Raw genomic sequence first — 24,732 nt, 5'->3', positions numbered from 1 at the left:
AAAAAAAACAAAAAAAAAAAAAGAAGAAGAAGAAAAAACATGAAGCCTTCATTTTCAAATTATTTTTTGCCATTTAGTTTATGCAGTAGTATCTCTGTGTGTGATATGTTACCAAGTAATAAACAGATAGAAGCTGAAAGCACTCAGTATCAAAAAAACCAAAAACCAAAACCCAGAAAACCCCAAATCTGTCAGTTGTGGTGGCATAGACCTTTAATTCCAGCACCTGGGAGGCAGAGGCAGGCAGATCTCCATGAGTTTGAGACCAGCCTCGTCTACGAACCAAGTTCTGGGCCAGCCAAGTCTACATAATGAGACCCTGCCTCAAAAATATAAATAAATAAATAAAAGCACACCACTCACTGGAATCTGGTGGTTTCTGCCTTGTGAGTTTTCTGGTGGGCGACAAGGTTTGATTTACAGCTAAAGAATTTTCCACACTCTTGACATTCATAGGGTTTTTCTCCTGTGTGAGTTTTCTGGTGGCGAATGAGGTTTGATTTCCTACTGAAGGCTTTCCCACACTGGGGACAGCCGTTGGATTTTTCTCCTGTATGTATTCTGTAGTGCACAGTAAGGATTGCCTTCTGGCGGAAGGACTTCCCGCAGTCACTGCAGATATAGGGCTTCTCCCCGGTGTGGATCCGCTGGTGGAGGGTCAGGGTTGTCTTCTGGCAAAAGGACTTCCCACATTCACTGCAGATGTAGGGCTTCTCCCCTGTATGAGTCCTCTGGTGCACCGTGAGCGTCGTCTTCTGGATAAATGCCTTCCCACACTCCGAGCACTGATAGGGTTTCTCCCCTGTGTGAGTTCTCTGATGGTCGATGAGGTATGACTTTTTCCCAAAGGCACTTCCACACTGAGAGCATTCGTAGGCCTTCTCCCCCGTGTGCGTTTTGTGGTGCCTGGTGAGGGTGGCCTTCTGGCGGAAGGACTTCCCACAGTCCATGCAGAGATAGGGTTTCCCCTCTGTATGTGTTTTTTCATGGAGTGTCAGAGCCGTTTTCTGACGGAAGGCTTTCCCGCACTGACAGCAAATATAGGGCTTCTCACCTGTGTGGATCCGCTGATGCTCGATAAGGTAGGACTTCCTTCTAAAGCTGTTCCCACAGTAAGGACACTGGAAGGGCCTCTCGTCCATCGGAGATCTGGGGTGCATAACAAACACTGACTTTCTGCAAAGGAGTTTCCCATATTTGTTGTATGTAGAACATTTCTTTTCCATAAGATTATGTGGATGAATACCAAGGTCTGACTTTTCAAAAAAAGTGATCTCATCTTTCCTGAAGTTGAGGTTCCCGCCTCCTCTGTGAGCTCTGTCATGTGGAAATGCCACTCCTGTCATGAGGAAGGAGCTGTCATATTTATCATATTCAAACTGCTGCTCTGGAATCTGGGTCATCTGGTGCTGGTTGAGCTCCCAGCCAGAGCTCAGATCCCTTCTGATTTGTTTATGGAGAGTCCAGGTAGGAGGAGTCTCCTGCCTTGAAGTCAGGATTGAATCCTCCCATTCATCACTGCCACCCAACTTCCCCGTTACAGGGTTTATATCTCTACTGATGAATTCTGAGATATTTTTCAAAACTTTCCCATCAGATTTATACTCAAATAGTGTTTTGGAAATAATATGGTTCTTGCCTAGTGTTTTCCCATAAATGTTGCTTCTCTCCTTAATTAGCTTCTTGTGGTTGATGATTACAATTGATTTAGGAGGCTTGTCCTGGTAGTCACTGAACTTCACCAAAACCTCTTCCTCTTCTAGAAAAGAATGTAACAGTTAGCAATAGTTCAAGTATATATGTATATATATATAAATGTATGTATATATTGAAAGAACCCATGATGTCTCATTATTGTGGTTTACAAAATGGGTAGATTAAATGTTATGTTCTATAATGATACATTATATAAATGTCAAAAAAATTCTATGTCTCTCATGCCAACAACAAAGGACCATCAGCCTAGGCTGGCCCTCCCCACAATGGGCCAGGCCCTCCCCCATCAATCACTAGTTAACAAAATGCTTTACAGGCCTGTCTACAGCATGATCTTATGGAGGAATTTTCTTAATTGAGGTCCCCCACCCCATACCTCTAGCCTGTGTCATGCTGACGTAAAATTATCCAGCACAGCCTTAAAGTGCTATGCAGCCAAGGATGAGCTTGAATTATATGTGTGTACATGCGCATGCATGCATATTTGCACATACATGTGCATGTAGAGGTCAGAGGACAACTTGTGGGAACTGGTTCTTTTCTTCCACCATGGTGTCCTGGGACATGAACTCAGGCCTTCAGGTTTGTCAACAAGAGTAAGTATTACTTACTGATCCTCCTGGTCCCACCTCTCAAGTTCTGGGGTTACAGGCCTCTGTTCTCTTTGGTTCTGTTTTTCCCATAGGACTTCTGGCTATGAAAATGGTTCCCTGCTAGCATGTACTCCACTGTCTGCTTCCTTTATTGCTGGGCCTGCAGGATCTCTCCTACCCCATCATTTCTACCTCTTCCTTTACCCTCATCTGCCTTGTCTTCAGTTCCCTTGAACCTGTTGCTACATCCTGCCTCAACTCTCGGCCTTCTCACCCACGATAGCACTCTCCCATTCCATTCCAGCTCCTACAGGTAGTCCAGATCTCCCAACCCCTGCTGGGGACACTTAAAGAACTCAGGAGTACCAAAGAATTGTATGTGCCAAGAAGAAACAAAAGGCTCTTTGGAAGGGAACAGTTTTAACTGAGGTGGAGTCTGGAGACATGCGGATGGCCGCAGAGGTCTCTTCAATGGATCCATCCACCTGGCTGGATCCCACAGTAAGAGGAACTTCAGTGGTAAAGCATTTGTCTGGCACACATAAAGTACTCTGCATTCTATCCATAGAGTCAGGAAGACTTTCACATATCAAAGCAAATAGATATATACTGCACAGAAAAAAATAGGTAGGTAGACTACTATATCTTACTGTGTCCTGGCTAACATCCTTAGAACAAAAGATGTGAGAGACATGTTTCCTGTCTGTATGTTTATGCTTGCCTGTGTTTGTATCATTCCCACATATGTGAACATGTATACACACAGACACACAAACTCAAGAAGAAATGAAAATACAACATTTCAAATATAGAAGTAAAATGTTGTTTACTTCAAAAGTACATTTTATGGGGGTGGGGTGGGGTGTGTTTGTGCTTGTGTGGGTGTGAGTAAGTATACCCATGCACCCGAGGGTGGTGGAGGCCAGAGCATGATACTGGTTCCTTGCTAAACTGCCCTCCACCTCATTTTGTAAGACAGACAAAACAAAATAAAAATCAAAACAAACCCACAAATAACTTCAGCATCTAATACCATGTATGGATCTCTTAACTATGAAGTTGGGGAAGAAAACAATCATGAAAATGGTCTGGAATAAACAAAACTAATTCTAGTAATATTCAAAAACTTAGAGGAAGGAGATGTCTTGGAAGAGACTTAATGGGAAGTGCTCGGTGGGATGTGGAATGCATGGTTTATATACAGTTGTCAGAATTTGAAGAGCAATGTGTCAGACCTCTACGTACACCACACCCAGAAAGCCTGTTAACAGGCTCTGGGTAAGAGAACAGAAGGCAGTATTTCTATAAACACTGGGCAAACAAAGAAAAGTGACTTGGAAGGTGATACTCAAAATGAAGATTTAGATTTTAATTTTAAATGTATGAAACTCAGCCACATATAGATGCTTCACAGATCTCAGACTTTTAAATATTCACATATGAGCCAGGTGTGCTGGCTCACACCTTTAACCCAGCATTCTCAAGGCAGAGGCAGGTGGATCTCTGTGAGTTTGAGGCCAGTCTGGTCTATACAGTGAATTCTAGGACATCTAGGGCTACACAGCTGCATCCTCAACAAGCAAATAAACAAAAATTTATATATATACACCATGGAAAAATGTAGAAAACAGTGGATTCTAGTAACAACGTGCAGAAACTGGAAGCATTGTGCACTGTGTAGGAGTAAAACAAACAGTGCTGCTGTGTGAAAACAGCATGGCGGTCTCTCGGAACTAAATGTGAAGTTACTACATGAGCCGGCAAGTCTAATTTAGAGATACACCCAATACAGTTGAAAGCTGATGTTTGTACAGCCACGTACACAGCAGTGCCACTCACAAAAGCCAAAGATTCCAATAACCCATATAATCAACAACCAAAGGAGAAGTCCGAGGAGGAGCCAAAATGGACAGTATCATATTAATCGGCCTTAAACAAGGAACTCTGAGATGCTGCAACATGTATGAGTGCAGAGAACTTTAGGTGAAATACAACAGACACAAAAGGGACACACACCATGTGATCCATTTCCTCATGAACCCCTAATAGAGACGCTACAACAATGGATGCCGAGGAGCATGGGTAATTCCATGTTGTTAAAAGGGTGCAGGGGGGTTTGTTTGCTTGTCTGCTTTCCTTTTGAGATAGGGTTTCCTCTGTGTAGCCCTGGCTGTCCTGGAACTCTCTATGTAGACCAGCCTGGCCTCAAACTCATAGAGATCTGCCTGCTTCTGCCTCTGAGTGCTGGGATCAAAGTATGAGTCACTTCACCAGGCAGGGTTTCAGTTTTGAAAGATGAAGAGTTTTAGGGCCCAGACAGCAGTGATGGCTGCACAAAAATGTGACTGTAGGGCTAGAGAGATGGCTCAGCAGTTAAGAGCACTGACTGCTCTTCCAGAGGTCCTGAATTCAATTCCCAGCAACCACATGGTGGCTCACAACCATCTGTAATAGTATCTGATGCCCTCTTCTGGTGTGTCTGAAGAGAACAATGGTGTTCTCATATACATAAAATAAATAATCTTTAAAAAAAGAAAGAAAAGTGGCTGTAGCTCACACCGCTGAACTATACATTTGAAATGTTATAGCTGGTAAATTACACTTTGTACAATTTTTCTTCTGCTTCTTTTTTGTTTTGTTTTGTTTTGGTTTTGGTTTTTCGAGACAGGGTTTCTCTGTATAGCCCTGGCTGTGCTGGAACTTACTCTGTAGACCAGGCTGGCCTCAAACTCAGAAATCCGCCTGCCTCTGTCTCCCAAGTGCTGGGATTAAAGAAAGGTGTGTGCCACCACTGCCCGGTGGACTTTTATTTTCTTATGAAGCATTAGAGATCAGGTCCAGGTCCAGGTCCTTGACTGTATTATGTGCTTTAGCCCTGAGCCATCTCTCCAGTCCTCCCCCCAACCCCCATCCCGGACACCGCCCCTCCCACCCCCAGCATTTTTATATCTATGACTTACCTACATAGCTCTGACTTGGAAAAATTCTCTCTGTCCACAGCTCCTCTCCTTGTTCCAACTTGCGGATCATATCAGGTTTTGTTATGTGAAATCCTGATAATGGAGGGAGGGAGGGAGAGAGGAAAGGAAGGAAGGAAGGAAGGAAGGAAGGAAGGAAGGAAGGAAGGAAGGAAGGAAAAACTTGTTTTAAGCTGCAGGGACTCCAAACGACTGATATAGATACAACCTCACCATGGGACAAATTAATGCCAATTCTGGGGCTGGGGAGATAGCACAGCAGTTAAAAACACTTGCTGCTCTTCCAGAGGACCCAGGTTCAATTCCCAGGACCCACAGGGCCATACACAACCATTTGTAACTCCAGTACCAGGGATCCAATACCCACTTCTGGCCTCTGCAGGAATCAAATACACATGTGGTTCATATACATGCATACATACAGGCAAAACACTCATATATATATATATATATATATATATATATATATATATATATATATATATAAAATAAATCTCCAAAAGTTCATATACTGGGCCAGAGTCAATGGTTCACACCTTTAATCCTAGCACTCATGAAACAGGCAGGAAGATCTACATGAGTTCAAGGCTAGCCTGGTCTATATAGCAAGCCCCAGAATAGCCAGAGTAACATAGAAAGAACCTGTCTTTTTTTTTTTTTTTTTAAATGTATATTCTGCTAACAAGAAGAGAATCACACTGGGCCGAGGAAATGTCTCTGTTGGTAATGTAATGCTGGTTAAGCATGAGCTGGTTTTGGGATTCTCAGGAGGATTTAGTGACACTTACCCACAGAGATAAAATGACAGTAGTTTTCTAGCATCACATCCCTGTAGAGGGCCTTCTGGGCAGGGTCCAGTCGCTGCCACTCCTCCTGGGTGAAGTCCACAGTCACGTCCTTGAATGACACTGGTCCCTGTAAGGGCACACTGTGGCAGTTCATCCTGAAGTTATTGGAAACGTGTTAGAACTAAATGTTGGGGACTAATCTGGCAATGATCAGTGACTGATTTTTATAACTTTGTCTTTTAAAAAGATTTTTTTTTAACATTTGTTTTATGTGTGTAAGTATTTGCTTGGAGAGAGCACGTGTACCACATGGCTGCAGTGCCTGAAGAGGCAGAAAAGGACATCAGGTCCTGGAACTGCAGTTGGAGGCAGTTGAGAGCCCCCATGTGGGCTCTGGGGACTAAACTAAGTCCTCTACAAGAGCAGCCAGTGGTCTTCTGCCAGGGAGGAGGGTTGAGGCTGGCTCTAGCTATGTAGCTCTGGCTGTCTTGGAACTCACCATGTAGACCAGGCTGGCCCTGCCTCTGCCTCTGAACATTGGGATTAAGGACCTGTGTCACCACCCTGACATTAGCAACCCGTACCCTCAATCACTGAGCCACGTCTCCAGCCCCTTGTGTTATTTCTGACACACACACACACACACACACACACACACACACACACACTGAAAATACATCCAGTAGCACCTACTTTTAATCTCATGTTAAATAATCTTAGACCACACAGCTCTGCCCTGTGTGCAGGTGGCTGACTGTTGGACCAAAAAGATAAAACCTCGTGAGAAGTTATGGAGAAAGGCATATTTATTGCATGAATCATGGACACTGTGAGGGACAGATGTACAGGAAATGCATCACAAAACAAAGACCACTTTCATTTTGGACCCTGAAGACTCATTGCAGATACAAAGCTTTGTATGTGAAATAAATCTGCACTGCAGGAAGAAGGGGCACTGGCTTTTAAAAGCTTATAGGACAGTTTTTTGTTTTTGTTTTTAAGATTTATTTATGTATGTGAGTACACCGTCACTGTCTTCAGACACACCAGAAGAGGGCATCAGATTCTATTACAGATGGCTATGAGCCACCATATGATTGCTGGGAATTGAACTCAGGACCTCTGAAAGAGTAGTCAGTACTCTTTACTTATCTCTCCAGCCCCTCATGGGACATCTTCAATCTTAGCACTCAGGAGGCAGAGGCAGGTGAGTCTCTGTGAGTTTAAAGTCAGCCTGGTGTACAGAATGAGTGCCGAGCCAGTCAAGGCTACATCGTAAAACTGTCTCAATAAAATAAAAAATAAAATGTAAATAAGTGAAAATTCATGGGAAGAAAACCACTTAGTAAGTTCAAGAAAGGCACAGCATGTTAGGAAATAGTCTTTGAGATTAAAGAAGCAAAAGTTATAGAGAACGCTGGTAAGCACATCATGGAGTAATTCTAAACTGTTTTCCTTTAAAGCACTGGTCTTAAAAATGAACTGTCGGGCTGGCGAGATGGCTCAGCGGATAAGAGCACTGACTGTTCTTTCAAAGGTCTTGAGTTCAAATCCCAGCAATCACATGGTGGCTCACAACCACCCATAATGAGATCTGACGCCCTTTTCTGATGTGTCTGAAGACAGCTAAATCCTTGGCCTTGAGTGAGCAGGATTGACCGGAGCGAGCAGAAGTCCTAAATTCAATTCTCAACAACCACATGGAGGCTCACAACCATCTGTACAGCTACCGTGTACTCATATAAATAAAATAAATAAATCCTTAAAAAAATGAACTATCAGGGCGTGGAGAGATGACATAGAGGGGAAGAGTACTCAGAAGATCTGGGCTTGGTTCCAGCACCCTTGCATAGGTGCCTAACTACAAGTTCCTGACACTGCAGTACCTTTCTCTGCCCTCCAAAAGTACCTATACACATACGGTGCATACATGTGTGACTCACAAATGTACACGAGCAAACACATAAATAATCAAAATAACACATTTTAAAAAGGGGACTGGGTGAGTTTGTGGCACATGCATTTAATCCCAGTACTGGAAGGCAGAAGTATGTCGATTTGTGTGTGTTCAAAGTCAGTCTGGTCTACATAGAGTTCCAGCAAAACCATGGCTACATAGAAAGATTCTGTACAAAAACAAAACAAAGACAAACCTAACAAAAAATTTTAATAATAAAAATGAACTGATCACATTTCCAACATATTCATTGTTAAATACAAATCATCAAAAGGTATTAGTAGCAATTTACATAGTTAATTACCACTACTCTTGAATGTATGCTCTTAGTATTTTTTCCTTTTCAATATATGATCTTGTATATTCTACTGTAATGCACAGAGGCCCAATCACCAAGGAACTGAAGAGATAGGGTTCAGCAGCTAAGAGCCTCTGCCTCTCTTGTGGAAGACTAGAGTTTGGATTCCATCACCCATATCTGAAGCTCACAACCACTTATCATCAGCTCCAGGGAATTTGTTGGCCTCTTCTGTCACCAACAGGTACACATATGTGCACGCGCGCGCGCGCGCGCGCGCACACACACACACACACACACACACACGATTTCCCACCTCAGCTTCCCCCGGGCTGGACTGCAGACACAGCCACCATGCCAGACTATTGGTGGGTAGAACTCTTCAAGACAGGAGAAGGCTGGGGATGTTAGTGGGAAAAAGGGAAGATTAGGTAACCACTGTTAGAGATTTATGGGCTAATGAGGGGACCACTGGTTCCTACCTGACAGGGTTTAAGAGAACTGGTTATAAACTACCTGTAGAATGAAGAGAACAGGGCTCTTGGGCTCTCTGCATAGGCCAGTATGTGGGTGCTTGGAGTGGGACAGTGGTCCAGGAATATAGTGGGGCATGCCTATAATCCCAGTACTCAGCAAGCAGATGCTGAAGGACTGCTGCAAGCTCAAGGCCAGCCGGGGATGGACCAAAGAAGGTCATAAGAAACTGATGTGTGCATGGTGTATTTTGTGTGTGTGTGTGGTTTTGTTTTGTTTTGTTTTTGAGACAGGGTCTGAAGCATCCCAGGCTAGCTTTAAACCTGTTGTGTAATTGAGGATGACCTGAACTGCTAATCCTCCTTTCTCCTCCTCCAGAATGTTATGATTCTGGACCTATGCCAGCATACCCAGTAAATGTGGTGTTGTGGACTGAGCCAGGAACTCCATGCATGCTAAGCAAACACTCTAGTGACTGACCTACATGCCCCCAGACCCTGCATGTTGAATACATAGTTCTGATGCTCTGTCTAGACAGCAGTCTAGAATGGACAGAGGCCTTTTTTGTAAATTTTAGGACATTTATTTTTGTATTTTATGTATGTTTACTTTGTCTGCAAGTGCATCTACACAGCAGAAGACAGCATCAGACAGTTAGGAACTGCCATGTGGGTGCTGGGAATTTAACTCAGAACCTTTAGAAGAGCAGTAAGTGCTCTCAACCACTGAGCCATCTCTCCAGTCCAGACAGAGGTCTTTGATAGTCACTGGAATCAAATTAAGTGCAGTCTTGCAGAGCGATTCTAACTGTGTATATAGATAATGAGGACACAGAGAAAAGAGCCAATTAATAGTTAGGGAAAACCAATATTTTACAAGTTGGTAGATGGGGAATTTTATGAAAGAAAAATATGAAAACAGGACACGGCACTCCTTTTGATACAAGGACAGATTACTTCAAGACTGGACTAGTACATGCATTTTCTTCTGCGAGTGGACATAAAACTGTAGAAGAAAGAAAAAAGAAAATAGTAAATTATAATATTGTTGAATGCTGAACTAGTTTCCACTGGCAGGTCACCATTGGTGGGAATTTCTGGCAGACAAGAATCAATAGAAAATTAGAGAGAAGCATGTAGAGAAATGATTCAGTAGTTAAGAGCACTAGGTGGTCTTACCAAGGACTCAGGTTCAGTTCCCAGGACATATGTGATAGCTAATCCAATTCCAAAGGATGATTGTAACTCCAATTCTAAAGGGTGAATACCTTCTTCTGACCTCCAAGGGCACCAAGCACACACATGGTACACATACATGCATGCAGTCAAAACACTCATACACATAAATAAATCTAAACAAAACAAAAAACCTTTAATAATCAGAGAAGAGGCACACACAATCTCTGTCTTTTATTGTTTCTGAGACAAGGTCTCACTTTGTAACCCTTGCCTCGAATCAGGATCCTCTTTCCCCTGCCTCCCACGTTCTGGGATAACAGGCGTGCATCCCCAGGGCCAGCTCCACAACCTCAGCTTTCCATACCAGTTCATATTCCAATGTCTTCCCTGAGATCCTCATGGACTGGACGGTGCTTCCCACAGACTAATCACATGACCTAATAATTTACCCTCCTATCCATGTCTGCTCCTAGAGTATTCACAACTTAGATCTCAAATCAGTGTCAAGACAAATTAGATTCATCCAAGTGCAATAAGTTATTTCTTTGTAAATCAGGGCAATGCATTTCTAGTATAGCAATAATTCCATAAGAAGATGGAGAAAGAGGACAATGGACAATATAAGGGATCCTTTGTGAACAATGGCCATAGAAGGTAACCCTGAGAAAGGCTTAAATCCATCTATTAGGTACCAGGACGGCAATCAGTGAGGCAGGTGAGCCATGTATAGGAGAAAAACTGGGGCGGGGCCATTCTTAACTATTGTAATTCAGTGGCACTTGTCCAATCTGGCCTGAGATCTTGGCCCTAATCTGAAAAACGTTTCATGGAAGCAGATCCCACTATCCAGGCAGCTGGAGCAACATTGTTAAGCAAATATTCCTACTTCCTGAAAGAAAAGTAATCGAACAGCATCTCACCTTAGACATGGCTTTGAGACTTGCGGGGGACGAGCCGTGTTGTCTGAGCTCCTCTTTTGGAAATGGAAAGAGTCCTATAAAGGCAGAGATGGAGGGACATAAGGAGCCAGGGAGAAAACACACTCAAATCAGATCTCTCGGAATAACTCAATTAGATTTGCATACATTTCCACTCTTCCTGCACATGCCTACTCTGAGACCACAGAAGGTTTGTGTGGAAACAAGACAAGTGCTACTTCCTCTCCACAGCCAGAGGCTCAGCCCCTTGCTGATTCCTCAGAACCTGCTGTAACTTGCAAACACAACATTTTCTTTTGTGCTCTTCAAAGTACCATGAAGCTCTGGTTTACAGGCCAGGTCTGGGCACGTGACTCAGGGGTACGACACTTGCTAGCATAAGCAAGACTCTGGGCAGTCTGCTCAGCACTGCCCACCCCACAACTTCTTCATGTGCTTCCTACTGACTCATACTGTCGCCAGCAGAGTGACAGAACCTTCTCAAGCCCCAAGGAACACAGGTGAGGAGCCCTTAATCTTTATCACTTCTACACTGTAGTTTAAAGGTATACATTTCTTCCCTGTAATAAGTTTAAACTTTCCCCTATTTTTCAATGACAACTGGCTGGTTCTACCTTTGCCATGGATGTGTTTTCTAATTAGTTGAGGCCATCTTCTGATTTTCCCCACTATTCTATCACTGGACATAACCTCAGATCCTACTTTCTGTTTAAGATGCAAGTAATCTTAGGAGTCTTTTCCTTAGTTTCTTTTATTTGGCTTTGTGTTGTGGAAATCTATTAACCATGTTTACATATGTCTCCCATTGTTAATTGCTATCTCCTCAACTAATAGCAAATGCCATCTTTATCACATATTTCTCCATATGCCTCAAAAGACCTGCTCATATGTGACATTTCCCCACAGCTTGAAAATATCTGGATTTTCTACTTTCCATTCCCTGTCCTTACTGATTCACTTGTATCACACTACTTAAGAAACATAGGGGCTGGAGAGATGGCTCAGTGAGTAAGAGCCCTTGCTGCTCTTGCAGAGGACTCAGGTTCGGTTCCCAGCACCCAGGTGATAGCTCATAGACATCTTTCATTTCAAAACTTTCTGTTTAACATCCTGACTCCAAGTTATTGGACTCACCACGGGAAATTATGAAAAACTTATCTATTCCTACTCCATTCCAACATTAGTGTCTTTATACTTGCTAAGTTACTATTTCAAATTTTCCTCAAGCGGGCTTGCTGGCACTAATCTGATAAATAGTACATAACTTCCAGGCTTGGTGGTGCACATACCACACGGAATCCCAGCAGTTGGGAGGTTAAAGCAGGGGGATCACTGCCAAGTTTTAGGCCACCCTGGGCTACGAGAGAGTTCAGAGGCAACTTAGGATAGATAATGAACCTGTCTACAAAAAAAAAAAAAAATTACACATACGTGATCATACAGCATACCTCAATCATTTAAATATTAACAAGCCAGGTGGTGGAGGCACACGCTTTTAAATCACAGCAGGGGGCAGGGAGCCGGAGGCAGAGGGCAGAGGCAGGCCTCTGAGTTCGAGGCCAGCCTGGTCTACAAAGCGATTTCCAGGACAGCCAAGGCTACACAGAGAAACCCTGTCTCCGGGGGGGGGGGGGGGGGGGGGGGGGGGGAGAGGAATCCAAAAAAACGTACAGACACAAAATCATGAGAAATAACAGAAGAATGCACACATGTGCTTAGTAATAACCTTTCAAACATCCTTCAGAAAACCAACCTACTGCTTCACATTCACGACTACAGAACGCGTCAGAATCCCAGGCAAAGTCACTCACAATCACGTTCACAAATCACTTTCAATTCTCCTGTTTCCAACAGGAGTCACACACCTCATCTAAAAATAGACGGATGCCGGAGTAACCCTAAGCAAGATCCCACCACCATCCATCTTGCACATCCAAAGGAGATCACAATCCCTTTATCGCACCCCCCCACCCCGCCCCAAATAATCAGGAAGAGTTGAGGGAGCCAGACCCTAACACGCACCGCACATCCTCACACGCAACGCTCGTGATGCCCAGAGACCCCCGCTCCCAGCGACACAGTGTCCTCGAGTTTAGCAGGAAAACTACCCTTTCGGGTCACCGGCCGTCCTCGCCGGGGTCACGCCCACGGGCCACGCCCGAGGCCCTGTGAGACCATGGAGTGTCCAGGTCCAGCTCCCTTAACCTTCTTCCTCCTCCAAATTACCAGGCCCGGCTCGGCCTCGCGGTTTCCTCCCCGGTCTTCCCATCTGGATTCGCTCTCTCCGTCGCCCCAGAGACCGGGAGTATCCACTGCGGTCCTCAGCCTCTCCCAACGTCTCTCAGCGCCCTGCCTCCGCTCAGCCGTCTGCGCCTGCGCACACACGCCGCGGGTGGGGTGGGGGGTGGGGGCCTCGCTCTCCCAGGAGCCTCCGGGGCGCCCGTTAGCTGCCGCGCGCCTCTCCTTCGCCCCGCGCTCGCACCAAGGTCCCCTTGGCTGGGGAGTCCGCTGCTCGTGAGGGTCTGTGGCCGCGCGCGGGGGTGCGTGGCTGCGTCCATCCGTGTGGGGTGTACCCAGGGGGAGCTCTGAGAGTGACGGGATCCGGCTAGGGTGATTGAACGCTGACCAGACGGTTTGCGATCCCATGCTGTGACCAATTGATCTTGTTGGCAGCACTATGCATTGATCCTAATGGGACCGACACAGCCCCCGCCCCTTCTGACTTAGTTTGGTAGAATTTCATTTTGACTGCCCTAGGCTGAGAATGATGGGTAGGCGACCCTCTTGTGGCTGTGGAAAAGCGCGAGCGGTGGTCCCTGTTGCGTTCTTGTTCAGTCTGTACGCAAGGTCTTTCCCGTGGGTAATTCAGAGAATGCCTAAGGTGTCTCTTCCTCGGAGAGGGAGGAGAGGGTACAGGGATGGCAATGAAAAGTTCTATGACTTCTTGAAATGTGCGCTAGGGCTTCTGTCACCCCCCTCTAGCCGGACTGCACAGCATGGAGTGATTTGGCTATTAAGGGGAAAGTTGATATTTGAAACCGAGAAAGACGATTCCGATTCAAATACCACACAGCCTTGTATGGAGATCTCACAATGGGAGTTCCCCCTAGATTGAAGTGCGAGAGAAGATGGGGAATTGAGGTTCTAAGGATAGGATTCCAGAGATCGTCTTAGAAGTTGTGTGTCATTAATGATTTTTCAACGATTTATATTCAATAGGATGCATTAATCGGTTATTCCATAGAAAAAGCCACACCGATTCTTTTTTGGACCACTGTTCCATCTGAAAGTGCTACTTAATCCCAATTGTATGATTTTCTTGTGAAGGAAAATCCTACTATCAAAAAGGTTAGATTGATGAAGTATAATTTTTAAAATGTACTAGACTCTGTAGCTGATTTCCTTTGTTCTTAGCACAGGACTTTCTCATTTTTCAACCCATTTCCTCAAGTTGTTCAAAATAGATTTCTCTCCCAATTCTTTAGAAAAAAAATGCTTTAAATGTATACAGGTTTCACTATTTTTCCTCCCTCTGGGTTTTAATAGTTTCACTGAGAAAAATATTTAATAACACAGGTTAGCCTAAATATTTAAACTTTTAACCCTATAAATATGATTCAGCACCAAACTGGTGGCTGACCAAACATGAGGACCAGAGTTCAATCTTAGGTCCCACAGAGAAGATTGTATATGAGATGGTGTATGCCTATAATCCCAGTGCAGGAGGGGCAGACAAGAATATCCCTGGGGTTCACTAACCAGCCAGCCTAGCTGAGTCTGCAAGCCCCAAGACTCATTGAGAGAGCCTGTCTCAAACCTCAAGATGAACAGCTCCAGAAATGTGGCATCCAAGATTGCTTCCAGCAAAAATAATACTAATCTCATAAAACCATATTTCTTAGGAGGTATCATTTGTGAATAGCATTGGGAGAGACGACTTAGTGGTGAAGGGTACTGGCTGTTTTTCCAGAAAACATGGGTTAAACTCCTAGCACCCACATGGCAGCTCATCTGGAGTCCTTTTCTGTCCTCTAAGTACTCTGTACAAATGTGGTACACAGATCTATATGCAGGTAAAGCATACATACACATAAGGTAACTATTTTATTTATTTATTTATTTATTTTTATTTTTTGGTTTTTCAAGACAGGGTTTCTCTGTGTTGCCTGGCTGTCCTGGAACTCACTCTGTAGACCAGGCTGGCCTCAAACTCAGAAATCCACCTGCCTCTGCCTCCCGAGTGCTGGGATTAAAGACGTGAGCCAACATTGCCCAGCTAATAATTTAGTTTTTATTTTATGTGAATTGATGTTTTGCCTCCATGCATACCTGTATACCACATTAGTACACATGTTTAACCTCAACACTTTGGAGGCAGAAGTAGAGGCGGCAGATATCTGTGAATTCAAGGTCAGCCTGGTCGACTTGTGATTTCCAGGACAGCCAGAGCTAAATAGTGAGGCCCTATCTCAAAGAAAGGAAAGAAGAATAAAAGAAAAAGAAAAAGAGAAAAAAAAAGGACAATCATACCATCAAGATAGATTTCTAATTTTTGCTAATAAGATGTTAGTTGTTGCAAATATGCATAAATATGGGTTGGACAGGGAATAAGGTTAAACTTTTGTTAATATTTTTTTCTCATTTTTATTTGTTAATTTTGAGAGAAGTTCTCATGTAGCCCAGGTTAGCCTCAAACTTACTTTGTAGCTGAGGATAACTCCTAGTCCTAGAGCATCTTATCTCCCCAGTATTCAGATGATAGGTGTATACCACCATGTCTGATAATAGTTTCAGTTGCCTAGTTAGGCCAGATTGTCTGAGGTCAGTTTTTCTTTCTGAACGTTCTATGTTTTAATGAAGACTGATATTTTCAAGCAGTGCTCTGTGACATACAAGCTTTACAAGAAAGGACGGGCCCAGAATTCAGAGCTACTCTCTGTGCAAATGGTAAAGGCACGAGAAAAGTGCCTGTTTGTCAGTAGGGGTGAACGGCAGAACATTAAGTCGTCTCATCATCTAGAAGAAGAGATGACGTCTGTTGGGCTGGTTTTAGGCATTGAAGTGCTGTGTCAGCAGCAGTAGGGAGGTAGTCTAGTGCTGCCACCAGCAGCCCCCTCCCGCCCCCCCCCCCCCCCCCCCCCCCCCCGTGGTGACTGCTACTGAGCGAAAGCTTATCTTTGGCTACAGTCACAGAAAAGAAGTTTGGGATGGGGGGGGGAGCAAAGTTAGTGAGTTTATTAAATCCTTAGGTGGCAAGAGTCAGATAGGGAGAGACAGTATACAGTCCCAAGACATGGTATGAGCTTCCTGAGAGACTCAGACACACTTTGGTGTCCTTACAATTGCTATACAGATAGCCCTGCCATTTTCCTAGTTACATTTCTTTTTTTTTTTTTTTCTGTTTTGTTTTGTTTTGTTATTTTTGAGACAGGGTTTCTCTGTGTAGCCCTGCTGTCCTGGAACTCACTCTGTAGACCAGGCTGGCCTTGAGTTCAGAAATCCGCCTGCCTCTGCCTCCCAAGTGCTGGGATTAAAGTCATGCGCCACCACTGCCCGACCCTAGTTACATTTCTTAACAACAGCAACATCAGATCTTTCTAGGCCCTTGGGAGGAAGAGGAGGAAGATCTCTATGAGTTCCAAGACTGCCTGGTTTACCTACTGAGATCAAGGCCGGCTAGCCTGGGTTATTCAGAGAGACCCTGTCTCACAAATAAATAGGTAAATAAGGGGCTAGAGAGCTGGCTCAAAGGTTAAGAGCACTGGCTCTTCTCCTGTAGGACCCCAGCACAATTCCTAGCTCCCACATGGCAGCTTACAACTGCCTGTAACTCCAGCTCCAGTGGATTCAACACCCTCCCACAGACATACATTCAGTAAAAACACCAATTCACATAAAATAAAAATAAATCATTAAAAAATATAAATATTTAGAAAATTCACCTTGACAGTAATTTCATGAATTTTTAAAATGTCAGAAGATGCAGGGCGGTGGTGACGCACGCCTTTAATCCCAGCACTTGGGAGGCAGAGACAGCCTGGTCTTCAGAGTGAGTTCCAGGACAGCCAGGGCTACACAGAGAAAACCTGTCTCGAAAAAAAACCAAAAAAAAAAAAAAAAAAAAAAAAAAAAGAAAGAAAGAAAAAAAAAGAAATGTTAGAAATGTTATAAAATAAACAGAAAATTGGGTAACAAGGTTTTATTCACAATCCCATTTAATTATTTTAAAATTTTGTGTACAGGCCTGTATTTCGTTTTGTTTCCTTTCATTTTTTGTTTTTTTTTAAACAAGCCTCTCTCTCTCTCTCTCTCTCTCTCTCTCTCCCTGGCTGTCCTGGAACTCACAGAGCGCCAACTGCCTCTGCTTCTCCAATGCTGAATGCTGGGTTTAAAGGCGTGCACTGCCTTACCTGGAATGTTTCCTTTTGCTTTAAAGGGTTTTCCCTTCCGTTTTTTAAAACATTGACAGTTCCGTGTATAATGAATCTGATCATTTCAATGCTTATTCCCTCTATCATTCTCTCCTCCCCTCATTGAGATCCTTCTTCACAACATGCCTGCCTCCTGCTGGAATATCATCTTTGATTGTGTGATCCCCTAGTTTGATTAGCCTGATCTACAAGAGTATGTGTGGAGGGTTACCTACTGCAGTATGGACAATGCATCAGTGGCTGCACCACTGAATGCAATGTAACCTTGTGTTAGTTACTTTTCTGTTGCTGCAATAAAACACCATGCACAAGGCAGTTTACAGAAGGAGGAGTTTATTTGCGCTTACAGTTCCAGAGGGGAAGAATCTAGGATGCAGGTGCAGAGACATGGCAACAAATATCAGGCATAATGGCAGGGACAGGAAACTGAAAGCTCACACCTTGAATTCTAAGTACAAAGTAGAGAAACCAAATTAAAAGTGGCCTGAGTCTTTAAACTCTGAAAGCCTGCTCCCAGTGGCATACTTTCTCCAGTAAGGCCACACTTTGTGAACCTCCCCAACCATTGCCAGAAACTGAAGATCAAAAGTTTAAATGCTGGAGCCTATGGGGGACATTGTCGTCATTCAAGGCACCACACCCTCTTCCAGTGCGGACTGCCACTGGTACTGTAGGGAAGAGGAGGCCCTTGTGTGTGTGCTGTGTGTGTGTGTGTGTGTGTGTGTGTGTGTGTGTGTGTGTGTGCCTGCTTTACATTATGGCTGACCCCACATCTCCTCCTTAGATCGATGAACATGCTGTTAGAGCTGGTCTTCGGCAGTTTACAGTACCAGTCTAAGGATATAAACAAGAATTTAGAAGAGAGTTTGACAAAATGACCATTTAGGAAAACATTAGTAGGTTTTCCCTTAGGGCTTATGATCTCCTCAGCCACAAGCTCTTCATTAAATTCACAGAAATGGGAATACCCTCCTGTCTTGAGCGGGCCTCACATCTGACCAGAAAGTATTGTTTACCCCAAGAACAGCCATGCTGTAAAGTGCATTCACAGCCGAGCAATTCTGCTGATAGCTCCTCCATGCCAGCGGCCCACGCGGTACCTTCAGACACTGAAAAACAAGCAAGAATTGTCCAGTCCAGTTCCATCTGGATTTCTCCATGTTCTATGACAGAAGTATGTGGTATCCTCAGTAATAAATAAACAGTGGGATAGCTTGTATTGTTTGGGGGACCTAGAGGACCCCTGTGACCACCTCGTGGAATTGTTCTACAGCTCACACAGGATTTTTGTTGAATGACCTATGGTTTCTGGGAGGACAATTCTACTCATGGAGGATATCTTCAAGCTCTCTACCCCACTGTTTTATTTAATGTTCTATTGCTGTGAAGAGAAACTATAATTGTAAGGGAGACCCTTCCCCATCCCTGCTACCACTGTCCTACCACTGGAATCGGTACAGGACACATCCAAACACCAAATCCTCTGCACCAAGGAGATTTCCCAGAAGGGTATGCAGGGGGGACAGGGAGGCTGCAAAGGCAGCAGCAGCATAGTGTTTCTCTACAGGAATGGGTTTTTATGTTAAAAAAGGAGAGGGGTTGTGCTAGAGTGAGTTGGTAAATCCTAATTGGACATGTTACCCAAACAAGGAATTTTGATTATTGAACCTTGGTGCTTAGTCTCAAGAAAGAGTCAGTCACCAAATAAGGGAATAGACCTTGGGGGCTAGCTTTAGGAATGCAATCTAACAGTTTTTTAGCAAGGGGACACTTTTTTTTTTTTTTTTTTTTTTTTTTTTTTTTTTTTTTTTTTTTTTTTTTTGGAGATAGGGTTTCTCTGTGTAGCCCTGGCTGTCCTGGAACTCGCTTTGTAGACCAGGCTGGCCTCGAACTCAGAAATCCGCCTGCCTCTGCCTCCCAAGCGCTGGGATTAAAGGTGTGTGCCACCACCACCCGGCTGCAAGGGAACAAGTTTAAAAGGCAAAAACTGTCAGCAATGTTTGCCATGCTGGAGCCTATTAGAGAGCCCTTCAGTGACCATAGTAGCTCTTATAAAGGAAAGCATTCATTGGGGTTGGCTTACATTTCACAGGTTTAGTCTATTATCATCATGGCAGGAAGCATGGTGGCACACAGGCAGACATGCTGCTAGAGAGGTAGCTGAGAGTTCTATATTTGTATCAGGAGACACAGGAAGAGAAAGAGCCACTGGGCCTGGTTTTGTTATGCTCATTTCTTCGAGGGAACCCCAGGAGACCGCCAGGAATTTCAAGTCCGATGCAAGAACAAAGAGAGTCTTTATTATATGAGTGTGACCCGAATTGAAAGCCTTTCCTGATCTGCAGAATAGGAATGTGATGCTCTCGTCCAGGGGTTGAGATATATGTATGAGTAGGCATAAGCTGGGATTCTCAAGCTTTGGCCTTACATGATTGGGGAGGGGGTGAAGGAATGCCATCCTTCAAACCTGATAACGTTTGCTTAGACAGCAGAGCAGAGCCACACAGCTGGAAAGGGACCTTCCTGACCTGTGTTTTACAAACTGGTCATAGCTGTCTGGGAACACTCAACTGCCTCTTTCCTGTAGTCCGAGAGCGCTTTTATCACTTTGAGGATATTGGCTCCTTCTTCCTTCAAGGACAGGAGCTATCTGCACTGGAGCAATGCTGGTTGTAAATCAAGAGAGGGAAAGGAGTGTTGTCACTAAAGAGGGATTGCAATATTCTGGTACCAGGCTATGCTTCCTTTTGTCTGCCTTCTCCCAGGGCTGGAGGCATCTATGCTGGGAATAGGGGAGGAGGGAGTTTGACTGCTCTGGCTCTGCCCAGGGACAGGAGAGTGCAGGATTTGATGCAGAGAGACAGGGGCAGGTTTCCTGTGTCTCTTCAGTTTGAGTATTTGAAGCCTCAGAGCTCACTCTCAGGGTCACACTTCATCCAACAAAGCCACACCCACTCCAACAAGGCCACACCCATTCCAACAAAGCCACACCCACTCCAACAAGGCCACACCCATTCCAACAAAGCCACACCTACTCTAACAAGGCCACACCCATTCCAACAAAGCCACACCTACTCCAACAAGGCCACACCCATTCCAACAAAGCCACACTTCCTAATAGAGCCACTCTCTCTGAGACTGTGGGGGCCAATTTCACTCAAATCACCACACCTACCCTGTCTTTTTGCTTATATTCTTTAGTAAGTTTATAAAAATTACTACATTTCCATTTGTCATTTCCATATATCCTTGGTTTCAATTAACCATTTATCCTCCCTCCTCTTCTTCCATATTCTCCCACCACCTCCCTGCTTAGACCTTTCACCTCCAGTAACTATAGCAGGACTTATTGAGACCTGCCAGTGATATAAATGGTGACACAGGCTTTTCAATATTCTAAAGCTTAGGCCTTTTAGCTAAGGCAGTCTCCCAGCTATCTATCTTAACTAATCCTGGCACTATGATCCACCATATGGCTAGCTCTACCTCTGCCAAGTACAAGTACAGGTCTGTCTGCTCACCTCCATGAATGCTAGCTGAATCTCATGAGTTTCCTTTCTTCTCCTAGTCTCTCTCTCTCTCTCTCTCTCTCTCTCTCTCTCATACACACACACACACACACACACACACACACACACACACACACACCAGTTCCCATCCCTAATTCCTGCTCAGGTATTGGCTGTCATATTAGAGTCAATGAGATACAATTCTAGACTGCCTCTAGACTAGAGAAGAGGAATGTAAAAATGTTTACAGCATATGAGGCTGGTAATGGAAAACTGAAATAACAATACCAAGATCCTGTGAGCATTTAGCTGTCAGAACAAGATTAACAACTGAATATGCAGAGACACACCCTCACACAATATACCCCAACAAGTAAATACTTCAACTTTGGGGCAGAAGGTGCTGGGAAATTGAACCTAGAGCCTCACATGTTTAGCAATGGTTCTGGAAGGTCCCTGGAGATTGAGCCAACCAATTAAGACAAAGGAATTCCCTCCCTGGAATTCCCCTAATGGGCTTTAAATTGGGCCTTTGAGCTCACCTGGGCATCTCCATCTTGGTAAATGTTAGATCCCCCCAAATGCTAATCTTCTGCAGAACAAAATGTTCTTTGCTTTTCATACTGTTTGAACCAGAGCCACCAAGCAGGAAGTGGTTGTGGTCAAGCTTCACAACTGGCTTGTTGGCCGGGGCTCAGGTCCAGGAATGAGTGCTTCAGGAGAGAAAACTTCCCCGGAGCGTTACATAAGCAGGCACCCTCACATGATCTTTGGTGAAATGACTTGTGCACCTCGTTCCTTGTGGACAGGGACCTTATAAACATTTTTTTAAGGGTGGGGTGGGATCTAGGGATAGATCTTCTTATTGGTTCAGTCTGAAAATTAGGGATCCTCTATTTGCATGAGGAAGGACTTCAGGTGTCACTACATGACAGATTGTCTTGTCATGGTCTTCCTGGTAGTGTGTCATGGTCTTGTGCTTCAGCACAGGAACTTGGCTTGGAGCTAGTTCAAACTCCTGCTGATCTCAATTACGAGTTTTATCAGGGCTCTGAAGTTTTGCTACAACCTTACCAGGTTGAGGGACCATGAAAGGCAGCCTGGTTTTGATTGAACTAGGTTTGAAACCCCAGTGACCCCACAGGTGACACCACAGGGGATAACCCTGCACAGGATGGTAGGCATTTTCCCACTCTCCTAGACACCAGGGCCCTGACATGAGGCAGCAGTTCTCCATAATTCTGTGGCTATCAGTCACATAAGAACTATGCCCCAAGTCCCTCCACAGGTCACATAGCCTCAAGACAGATCTCCATTTTAATGAGGCACTGAAGGTATGTAGGACTTAGCCAATGAAAGACTCCCAGAGCTAGGGAGACTCTCACTCAAGTCTCGGGATGACACAACCACCCAATAACTCATGAGAGACCTATCTTGCTGCAAGTGCACGAGGTTTATTTGGGATAGGCCTGTACCGGGGTCGATCTCGTAACCTTGCAGGCCAGAGGAGTTTGACCCAGACTACAAGGAGTAAGGGGTATTTAAAGGAAAAAAACACAAACTAGGGGGGTGAGGGGGTTACCAAGGAAAAATAACAAAAAACAGTGGAAAATTTCAGAGGGACCCAAAATCAGTCAGTTAGGGAGGGGAACATATTCCTTCTAGGAATATAATCTTCATCTATCGGTCGGCAGGGTGGAGAGCCTCATAAACCAGTAGACCTTCATTCCTAGTTCTGCCCTCATTGTGGATCAGTCAGGAGGGGCAGGTATTGGGAACTAGAGCCCTGAGGCTCTGAGTTAGCCAGGTTCCTGGAACTGGCCAGCCTACATTCCTGGCTGGCTACAGTGGCCCTCCATGCCCTTTAGGTAAAGGTTATACACCATACATTTCTACTGATACATTTCTATTAAATGCTCTTATTTTAAAATTCTAAAATTCTCCAGTCTGTCACCACTTAAGCAAGCTCTCCTTTCCAGACACTCCTCCCTGCAAAAGGTATTTAACCCCAGGCCTGCCCTGAGAAAGTGGGGTACAGTTTACTCATCACTACTCTCCACCATGACAATAAATGTGTTAAAACTATGGACTGTTTCCTTTCATCAAGACTCACCATGCAGAGTAATGGAGCAGGTCTTCACTTAAAGACCCAGCCTTCTAGTCTCCTGTAGGAGTCCTCTCAATGCCCCCAATCATGGCCTCCACCAAGCCAAGGACTCTCCTCCCCATGGGACCCAGCTGGAGCTCTTCTCTCTCCTTCCCCCTCCCCCCCTTATCTCTGATAGATCTAGCCTGAGGTCCCCCAATCTGTTCTCAGCTCTTCTGCAGCTCCCAGCAGTGTCTGGAGTGACCAAGAGTCTGAGAACCTGATGGCTCCAGCCTCTGTGCAGGCTCAGGGACCCCCCGAGCCAGCTCCATCAGTCCCTGGAACCTCAGACTGCACTCCCCAATCCCCACCTCCGAGCAGGGTCCTGTGGCTTCTTATAGCCCAGCTCCAGCATGGGGAAAGTGCAGTCGACAACTCCTTTGTCTTACAGAGCAATAGTGATAAAACAAAACAAAACAAAAAACCAAAAAAGAAACAAAAAAACAAAAAACAAAACAAAACAAAACAAAAAAATCACTGCATGGTATTGGTACAGAGACAGTCAGAAAGATCAATGGAATAGAATTGAAGACCCAGAAGTGAACCCACACACATATGGTCACTTGATATTTGACAAAGGATCTAAAACCATCCAGTGGAAAAAAGACAGCATTTTAAACAAATGGTGCTGGTTCGGGCTGGTGAGATGGCTCAGCAGGTAAGAGCACTGACTGCTCTTCCGAAGGCCCAGAGTTCAGATCCCAGCAACCACATGGTGGCTCACAACCACCCATAATGAGATCTGACGCCCTCTTCTGATGGGTCTGAAGACAGCTACACTATGTTATGCTGGAGTCGTCCTGAGTTCAATTCCCAGCTCACGGCCATCTGTACAGATACAGTGTACTCATACACATAAAAATAAATAAATAAATCTTTAAAAAAAATGGTGCTGGTTCAACTGGCGGTCAGCATGTAGAAGAATGCAAATTGATCCACTCTTACCTCCTTGTACAAAGCTCAAGTCCAGGTGGATCAAGGACTTCCACATAAAACCAGATACACTGAAACTAACAGCAAAGAAAGTGGAGAAGAGCCTCGAGCACATGGGCACAGGGGAAATTTTCCTGAACAGAACACCAATAGTTTATTCTCTAAGATCAAGAATTGACAAATGGGACCTCATAAAATTGCAAAGCTTCTGTAAGGCAAAGGACACTGTCAATAGGACAAAATGGCAACCAACAGATTGGGAAAAGATCTTTACCAATCCTACATTTAGTAGAGGGCTAATATCCAATTTATACAAAAAACTCAAGAAGTTAGACTCCAGAGAACCAAATAACCCCATTAAAAATGGGGTACAGAGCTAAACAAAGAATTTTCAACTGAGGAATGTTGAATGGCCGAGAAGCACCTAAAGAAATGTTCAACATCCTTAGTCATCAGGGAAATGCAAATCAAAACAACCCTGAGATTCCACCTCACACCAGTCAGAATGGCTAAAATCAAAAACTCAGGTAACAGCAGATGCTGGTGAAGTTGTGGAGAAAGAGGAACACTCCTTCATTGCTGGTGGGATTGCAAGCTGGTACAACCATTTTGGAAATCAGTTTGGTGGTTCCTCTGGAAATTGGACATAGTACTACCAGAGGACCCAGCTATACCACTCCTGGGCATATACCCAGAAGATGCTCCAACATGTAATAAGGACACATGCTCCACTATGTTCATAGCAGTCTTTTATTTATTTATTTATTTATTTATTTATTTATTTATTTATTTA

At 44.3% G+C, this 24,732-nt stretch overlaps 1 protein-coding gene across 5 annotated transcripts; it reads right to left on the bottom strand.

The window, feature by feature from the left end:
- Positions 1-47: 47 nt before the first annotated feature.
- On the bottom strand, positions 48-13,395 carry Znf382 (zinc finger protein 382). 5 transcript variants are annotated; one of them, XM_031386023.1, is made up of 6 exons: positions 13,147-13,382; positions 10,903-10,976; positions 6,076-6,202; positions 5,270-5,362; positions 1,640-1,759; positions 48-1,339 (listed from the first exon to the last, which is right to left on the bottom strand). In XM_031386023.1, the coding sequence occupies exons 1-6, from the start codon at positions 13,187-13,189 to the stop codon at positions 360-362; spliced, it is 1,437 nt and encodes a 478-aa protein (XP_031241883.1). In that variant the 5' UTR covers positions 13,190-13,382; the 3' UTR covers positions 48-359. The 5 variants fall into 5 exon arrangements, with proteins under 5 accessions (XP_031241883.1, XP_031241882.1, XP_031241879.1 ...); XM_031386022.1 differs by having other exon boundaries at positions 48-1,759; positions 6,076-6,230; positions 13,147-13,395; XM_031386019.1 differs by having other exon boundaries at positions 48-1,759; positions 13,147-13,381.
- Between the last annotated feature and the right edge of the window lie 11,337 nt (positions 13,396-24,732).

This window comes from Mastomys coucha, unplaced genomic scaffold (assembly GCF_008632895.1).
Source record: "Mastomys coucha isolate ucsf_1 unplaced genomic scaffold, UCSF_Mcou_1 pScaffold21, whole genome shotgun sequence".
NCBI lineage: Eukaryota > Metazoa > Chordata > Mammalia > Rodentia > Muridae > Mastomys > Mastomys coucha.
The sequence above is the reverse complement of the archived record's forward strand: the minus strand, read 5'-3'. Positions and strand labels throughout refer to the sequence as shown.